At 43.7% G+C, this 8,563-nt stretch overlaps 1 protein-coding gene across 5 annotated transcripts in view; it reads right to left on the bottom strand.

Moving 5' to 3' along the window:
* Positions 1–8,563, bottom strand: part of MICAL3 (microtubule associated monooxygenase, calponin and LIM domain containing 3) — a 168,180-nt gene that overhangs the window by 26,208 nt on the left and 133,409 nt on the right. For all 5 annotated transcript variants that reach the window (XM_027665712.1, XM_027665685.1, XM_027665694.1 and 2 more), the window contains 4 exons: positions 8,311–8,445; positions 7,816–7,907; positions 4,638–6,513; positions 3,641–3,735 (listed from right to left, as the gene is read on the bottom strand). In XM_027665712.1, the coding sequence (XP_027521513.1) occupies positions 3,641–3,735; positions 4,638–6,513; positions 7,816–7,907; positions 8,311–8,445 (2,198 nt within the window). The remainder of the gene's footprint in view (positions 1–3,640; positions 3,736–4,637; positions 6,514–7,815; positions 7,908–8,310; positions 8,446–8,563) is intronic.

The following is an 8,563-nucleotide window of genomic DNA, read 5'->3' as shown; positions in this document are numbered from 1 at the left end:
GGAAGGGGAAAAGGAAGGGGAAAAGGAAGGGGAAAAGGAAGGGGAAATCACTACTTTCTCTACCCAAGGACACTACCCTGTACCCAAATATAAGGCAAGTAAAGTTCTTAGCATTTAGTAGAGAGGTGACTTTCCCTTCATGCCATGAAGTACAGAAGGCATTGTGCCAGTCGGGGTGAACAGGCAGCATTTTGCACTTTCACATTGAATTAACTAAAACCAGTCACAAATGAAAAGCCAGAGAACAACACCAGCACGTTTGCAAACTCCAGTAAAACGCAAGCTACCTGTGGCAGTAAAATACACGTCTGACCACAACACCACAACTGTACGGGAACAATGACAAACACACACACAGTGACACACACCTACAAACACGAGACCCAGAGGGCATTTACATTAGGAATTCTTTGCAAGATGCTTCTCTTGAAAGCCACTACATTAAACAACACTGAATTAATTCACTGCTGATCACAAAGAACAGGCTAAACAGAGCAGGCTGTCTGGGAAGCAAAGGTCACTACAGTTATCAAAAAAGCAGCACAAACAGAATTTCAGTTCAGAGGAGGGGGTTCACATAAAAGTTATGTAGTACACACAGTAAAGTCAGTTCTTACCCATAATAAGTAGCATGCAGTTTGTGACTTAAAAAATATCACCCCTTTCCCCAAATCAGTACCAACCCAGCTTTGTCAGTCTCGAAGTCTGGTTACATTTCTTTTGACAGCAAGGCATTCCAGTGTTTGCACATATGTTCTAAATCCTTGGATAGGATGCAATGAAACCAGGGAAGGGGAGTTCTCAGATCTGTACCCCCTAGATAAATGTATTCTCAAAACTGTTCTTCAGAAAACAGGCAGATGCTGAGCAAACAAATTCCTAACGTAACTTCAGCAACAGCAAATAAGAGAGAAGGAGGTACCACCACCATACCCTTGGCAGAGCTTGCAAGACAATTTTGGTATTAGGAATCCAGGCATCTGCCACTGTCACTTATCATCCTCTCCAGTGCTCAGTGATATTTTTTTCTGCAAAAGTCATTCGAAATCTAAGTAGCTCGGCATAGAAAAAAAAAGTGACCATTTTAAGGCACATCGAAGTCTGAAAACAAGGATGGACCTTACTGCAGCCTTGGTTCCTTCTGAAGGAGTTCACAAGACAGAGCAGTGACTCCGTAACTCTTATCTGAACCCCAGGTATTGGGTATCTGTCCTCTGCTGGCCCCAGGTACCTCGTTCTTCTGCATCTCTGGGAAAATGCAGAATTTCTCATGAAACGCCTTGAGGGCATGCAAGGAGGAATGGAAGGGGGAGAGAAAAAAGGGAATAAAATAAAAACAAAATAATCTTCCTCTCAGAAGAGATCTAGACCAACTAGGGAAAAAGATTAAAAGAGAGATAAGTAAATACAGAAAATTCCTATTTAGTTCATCAATTCCTTCCACCAGCTTTAAATTCATTAGTTATTCTATTTCATTTTACTATACGTACACACAAGAAGCATTTCATATGACACTTCAATTTGCAGTATTTCCACACCTTTGCCATCTGAGTCAAGTATCAACTAGAGCCTGGCATCTGAGACTGATTTGTGCACACTGGAGGACAGGTTTGAGACAGGAAGGCACAGAGCACTGTGTCTGTGACATTACCCTCCCAGATGCTCTCTTCTTCATGAGCTTTTTTAACATGTGTACCAGGCAGCACCAGGGAGGGACTGTGGGGACACAGCTTTCATTCTTCAGTACCAGAAGAGCCTTAGTGTTTGATGGGGTCAATAAAATCTCTACTTATTCCTCCAAACCTTGTCAATTCTGTCTAGCGGAGCTTAGAGGCTCTCGGGAATGAAAGAAGGGCTCTTCATTACTGTGATCAAGCAGTTCCTTAAATTTTTCCCTTGTTTTTGCATTAATAGTGCCATTTTAAAATTGAATTAAATAGTTTAAAAGCAACTAACTTCGGAACTTTGCTCTCCTCATTTATTTTCCACACATAAGTATGTGCAAATAAACTAAATCCTTATACTAGATCCTTAAGCCAGTGAGAAGGGTGCACAGAAAGCTCACTACCCTGGACTTCAGGAGAGCAGACTTAGGTTTCTTCAGGGATATGCTTGGTAGAGTGCCATGGGATAAAGCCCTGGAGGGAGGAAGGGGCCCCAGAAAAGTGGTTAATATTCAAGGAGGTTAATATCACCTCCTCCAAGCTCAGGAGCAATGTATCCTAACAAAGAGGAAGTCAAGCAAAAATGCTGGGAGGTCTGCATGGATGAACAAGGAGCTTCTGGACAAATTCTACAAACAAAAAGGAAGCCTACAGAGGGTGGAAGCAAGGAAAGGTAGCCTGGGAGGAATATAGAGAAATTCTCCAAGCAGCCAGGGATCAGGTTAGGAGAGCTAAGGCCCTGACAGAATTAAATCTGGCAAGGGACATCAAGGGCAATAGGAAAGCTTCTACAGGTACATCAGGGATAAAAGGGAAAACATGGGCCCTCTCTGGAAGGAAACTGAAGATCTGGTTATCCAAGATATGGAAACGGTTGAAGTAATCAATAGCTTTTTTGCCTTGATCTTCACCAGCAAGTGCTCCAGTCGCACCATCCCAGTTACAGAAGGGAAAGGCATGGATTGGGAGAATGAAAAATTGCCCGAGGCAGGAGAAGGTCAGGTTTGAGATCATCTAAGGAATCTGAAGGTACACCAGTCCTTGGGACCAAGGGTTCTGAGGGACCTGGCAGAGGAAGAGCCTAAGCCACTATCCATCATATTTGAGAAGCTGTGGCAGTCTGGTGAAGTTCCCACTGACTGGAAAAAGGGAAACATAATCCCCATTTTTAAAATGGAAAAAGGAACACCTGGGGTACTACAGCCCAGTCAGTCACCTCTCAGTGCCCAGCAAGATCACAGAGCAGATCCTCCTGGAAACTCTGCTAAGGCACATGGGAAATAAGAAGGTGATTGAGGACTGTTGCTTCACTAATGGCAAATTGTGCCTGACCAATGTGGTGGCCCTCTGTGGTGGGCTGAGAATGGATTGAGAGCAGCCCTGAGGAGGACTTGGGGGTGCTGGTCACAACATGACCCAGCAATGTGCACCTGTGGCCCAGAAAGCCAACGGTATCCTGGGCTGCTTAAAGAGAGCTGTGACAAGCAGGTTGACAGAGGCGATTCTGACCCTCTACTCTGCCCTCACAAGACCCCAGTTTGAGTACTGCATCCTGCTCTGGGTCCTCTGGGCCACTATCCTAAAATCAGACTCTCAGAAAAAGTGAGAACTATCTCATTGTTATGTTTTTGCAGTACTATTACAGCCAGTGAAATTTACTCTTCTGACAGTAAATCTGTTTTCTCTAGATTGTGGAGATGTTCACAACAGGGACAAAATTCACTCTTCTGACTGTAATATTCATTATAAAGTAATGCCACAGTGAGACAATGGATTCTTCATATGGTAACACGGGAGAGTAGCTTTCAACTGTGAAACCAAGTGAAACCAACTTATTTTAGGTAGAACAGTCAGCCAGCTTACAGGAAAAGTCTGGGAGAAACAGTAAAAACAACAACATTAATCATCCAAGTTTCTGATGTGATTCTCTGAGTCTATGATATGCAGGACATGAGATGCATTTCCCATCTACCTACCTCTCGTTTGGATTTCTGGGAGGAGCGCTCCAGAACATCATCACTGGACAGGTCAGAGTCCTCTGAGAAACTCAGGTGTTGACGGAGCTGTAAATCTGAGAAGCCAGGAATAAAAAGGGAAGTTAAAGGAGAGGTAACTATTCTTTCTGTAAACATTCCAGAAGTCAGTTTTAAGTTGTTTGACTGAGCATCAAAAATACTTAGTCCTTTCATGTCAGTCTCAGTTGCTTCACCTGGGATTCAGTGACCAGAGCAGCACTGCTCCACAAAATGATCGGTATCTCTGAGCTTTGACCTAGAAGAGCATCACTTTCCTCAAATATTGTTAGAAATAATGATCATGACTCTCCCTTTGTACTGTATTAATGCTCTTAGGATAGATACAGTACTTGGATGACAGCAGTCGGCACTATTTTGACTCTTTGTCCAAGGCCAGAGAAATGCTTTCAATCACATTTATGGCTAACTTATTTACTGTATCCCACATTGCCATTAAACATCTCTGCCTGCAACTGGTGGGCATGTGACAGATTTACATGAGGCTGCAAAATCCCTACTTCATAGATCCAACAGGAACAACTGCATCTCCACAGTCTTCAGCTTCCATGGAGCCAGGTAGAAAAAGAGAGAGAGAGAGAGAGGACAGACCACCCAAGAAAAGATGAGGATCAGAATTAAAATAGGGAAGAAATGTCACAAATACCAACTAATAGTGCTTATTTCCCAAATCTGTCTAAGGCAGAAAACAGATTTGCTTTGTCCACGTTGAGACTGAAACTTTTAGTTAAGGATCCATTTTTTCCAGTGGACATCAACTAATTCTGTCAATATGTAAACATACAAGTCTAGTCCCCAGCACTTACCCTGATCTGCCCATCTGACACGGGGGAGCAGCATTATCAGCACAGTGGCTGAATGACAAAGCAAGCCAAACCTACTTTCAAGGATACCAAGGAGTAGGAAAACTACATGGTGCAGAGGCACATATCTGTTATACCTGCAGCTGTAATCAATGGAGATGCTTTGCGCTTGCCAGAATCCACAGTGGCACTACTTGAAGGAGTACTCGGGCAGGATTTGTCATCGGTCTTTTTCTTCTTGTCTTTCTTATACCCAGAGAAAACAGACTTCCATAACGACCTGGGTTTTGTTGCTTCCTCTGTCCCACCACTAGATTTGTCGGAAAGCCTGCTATCATTCTTGGATTTCTTCTCCTTTTTGTTCTTACGAGGGGAGAAAAGAGAACTTCTTTTCTTACTCTTCCCACTGGAGCCTTCTGAAGAGCTGACAGACCCTTCAGGTCCAGCCATATCAGCAGGAGGAGTGGAGAACTTCTCACTAGCAGAATTATGCTTTCGTGTGGATCCCTCTGCTAATTTCAAGGCCAAATGCTTTGGAGACTCATAAAACAATTCTTTGGTCTTCAAGGGCATAGAAGATGCCTTTCGTGCTCTTGTGGCCGCAGTAGCAGCAGCTGCAGCCATCTCCATATCTTTCATCTTGCACAGTTGCTTAGCCATGGCATCACGTAGTGCCTGGCTCTTGACAGACTTCTCTCTGGCTCTCATTCTTTCTTCAGCAAGCTCCTTGGCCTCCACAGAAATCTCAGGGAACAGTCTCTTCTTTTGATTAACCCCTCCTTCCACTGAGGGTGGACCACCGTTTTCTTTGACCAAGGGCAAAACAAGTGGTTTCTCTGGCCTTGGCCTACTGGTAGGAGGGGTGAAGAACTTCTCGTGAAGGCTTGAGTCCTCTGTCCTGTCATCATATGTGTCCTCTACATCATCAGCAAATGGAATCTCGTCCACACTTTCTGCAAAAGACTTGCGCACGTCTTCTCTCTTGGCCGGGGTCGTCTCCTTGGCAGCAGGGGCTGGCTCCTGGTGTCGGAGAACAGGAGGTGTGGACGCTGGTGTTGGAGGTGACCTGGCTTCAACCTCGTTCTGCCAGAGTGCCTGGTATCTCTTTCTGCGCAAAGTGGCTGGTTCTTCATCCTGAGGAGGTGGTGGAGGTGGACTCGATGGGGGAGTGAGCATGGTAGAGTCAGAGGTGTTGAAGCTCTGGCTCGCCATAGTTCTCATGTTGGATGAGCTCTCCTGAAGGCCAAGTCCAGAACTGCTGGATACATCTCCCCGTACTTCACCGGAAATCTTTAGCTCTTTTTCTGATGGAGACTTTGGAGTGAGCAGAGAAATCTGCTCGTTTTCTAACTTGGACAGTCCCTGTCTTCTTGGGGCAGGCTGGGGTTTCACAGGATGGATCCTCTCATCCCCTGAAATATTCTTGCTATTAAAACCCTTCAGAGGAGTTGTCTCAAGAGCAGACACAGTGAAGTTTGTCTCTGGGCGTTTGTTTCTCTCTACTGGGGTGAGCCCTAAGCTCCTCCGGATTTCAGCACTCTTCATCCAGAACTCTTCCACAAGGCTACTCCGTTTCAGGGCTTCTTCTGCAGTAGTAGGGCTCCCCAGTTTTTCCATCTCACCATCCTGGCCCCTAAGGACCAGTTTGGCTAAAGGAGTAGACGTTAAGGCTGGGACAGGTTGGAAACATACTGGAGGCTCCACTGGGGATGGAATGGATGTTTCAGCAGAAGGCAAAGGCTGGGAACAGATAGGCATTTGAGCAGATTTTGGGGATGAAGCCAATGTTGGTGCTGCTGGCTGAGACTCTGCTAGTGACGTAGGTGCAATGGCTTCTGGTGATGCAACTGGCTGGGATAACACTGGAGATAGTGGCACCAAAGGGCTCTTAACTCTCCTTTCTTTGGGAATTTCATCCTTTGGTCCTTCCTCAAGAACGAAAGGCTCAGGAAAAAAGCGTGCCTCTGGGGATTTTATTGCACGGCGTACTTCAGCCAGGGGATCTCGTACATCCTACAAAAAATGAAAGAGGAAAATATTAATATTATCTCTCCCTTCGAATCTCCAGCTCTGTGTATTGTGGTGGTCCCTTATCTCAGACAGATTTGAAGTAAGTCTCTCCAGGTCTCATCTGTACAGCACTTTTCTGCTGACTAGTGTCTGCTGCCATGCTTTCTTAAAGCAAGGGACACTTTCTCTTTTGACAATAAATTAGGCTGCAGTTCACTTGCCCCTTAATAGTCTGAGAAATTTTGGTTTTCACCTCCTACATCCATATTACTCGAGAGCACAATAAATTAGGCTGCAGTTCACTTGCCCCTTAATAGTCTGAGAAATTTTGGTTTTCACCTCCTACATCCATATTACTCGAGAGCACAGTTTGTTCTTTTACAATTTAACCCTTTGGCAGGGGACTCCTCTGACTGAGACCTGGTGTTATTCTTTCCAATGGCACCTTTTGCTCCAGCTTTCTTTTGAATGCAGACATGTGACCACTGGAGTACAAACCTCTCTATTAAACACACAGGTCTTGAGAACTGCATTCAGGCATTGTACTTATAAAAACACTAACCATGTCTAACAGAACCATTAGATGGTCCTCAAAAAAACAAACTTAATTTAGCAGAAAGTCAGTGCTGTCAGCAAACCAGACTTAGCCCTTAATCTGTCCATGGTAAAAGTATACCAAAACTCTCTAGGATGAGGTATCATCTTTTAATAATTCCTTAAAAACAGGCACTTGGAAGGGAAAAATTTGAATTGAACATTTTAAGGGTCATATACTTTCAGCTCTTAGACACCAGCAGCTACAAACACCCCAGGACACTTGCAAGCTGCCTCCCAGGGCTGACAACATGAAGTACAACATGAGCCATGCCTCAATTCCTTAAGCTGAGCTAGGCTGAATTCTGGAATAGAGAAGTACTGCTTTGGTTGCTACTATAATTTTAAATCTGCTTTTGGTACATAAAAGACAGCCAGACCAGGATAAATAGGAAACACGTTAGTTATGGCTCCCCTCATTCATCATGTATACCTCTTGTTAACTGGGCACTGAAATTAAAATATCCAGGATAATTCTTTTTGAGCTTTGTGATGGGAACTTTTGTGACAGAGCCACTACACTCCAAAGATAAGTAAAAAAGATAGTACTTTATATTTTGAGTATAAAGTCAGATTTCAAGATCAATGTAAATTTTAGAGACAGGAAACGCAGAAAAGCCCACTGCTGTCAGCCCTCATTAGTTTATCCAACAAACTGTTTTATTGAACTACAGGTGGTAAGTGAAAAAAGTCAAAGATTCCCTTTCTTACCTCTGCTTGTTTTGCTTTGGGACTAGCAGCTGGAGACAGAGGAAGAACACTGTCACTAGATGCCTGGATAGGGATGGATGGTTTGCATGGATCTAGGGAAAGCAAAAATGTTCCAAAAACACAAGAGATCATTAATATTCTAATTTTTTTTTATGTTACACACAGCAAGTACAGACAAATTTCTCAGCTTGTTACAAATTCTAGATTGGACATCTGGAACACAGACAAAAACTTTTAAATAGTCAAAATGGTACAAGCTTTTTAATGTAAAAACTTTTACAAGAAAAAGCAGTTAGAGGGGTTCTCACATTTAGGAAGCTGTAATTAATGGATTCAGAACATTCATCTCAAAATGTCAATGCAAGCACATGCCTTGCCATTGAGAGGAGCAAGATGGTTCAAATCCGAGAGACTCTCTTCTCTCAAATCCCATAAATGTAGAGACTATCTCAAATGCAATCAAAATCACTGAAACACTGAAGAGAAAGCAACTACCTTCTGCCACACTGGAAGAAGCACCTTCTGCTTCTTCTTCTTCATCTTCTTCGTCTTCAGAGAGTTTTAGTTCTGCCTGTTCTACACCACCCCGGCGTAAGCGAAACTCCGCTTCTGCATCAGATGCGATGTCATCTGGTCGTGGGTGGGGCAGGGGAAAAAAAAAAACCAACAAGAGAGTTCGAATACAAATCCATCAGGACACAATACTTTCTTTTTATTCACAAGGTGCTAATCACTTTCACAACCTGAA

Source organism: Corapipo altera, unplaced genomic scaffold (genome assembly GCF_003945725.1).
Source record: "Corapipo altera isolate COAL_440 unplaced genomic scaffold, ASM394572v1 1, whole genome shotgun sequence".
In the NCBI taxonomy this organism is placed as follows: Eukaryota; Metazoa; Chordata; class Aves; order Passeriformes; family Pipridae; genus Corapipo; species Corapipo altera.
Note: the sequence above shows the minus strand (reverse complement) of the source record. Positions and strands in the feature narration are given on the sequence as shown.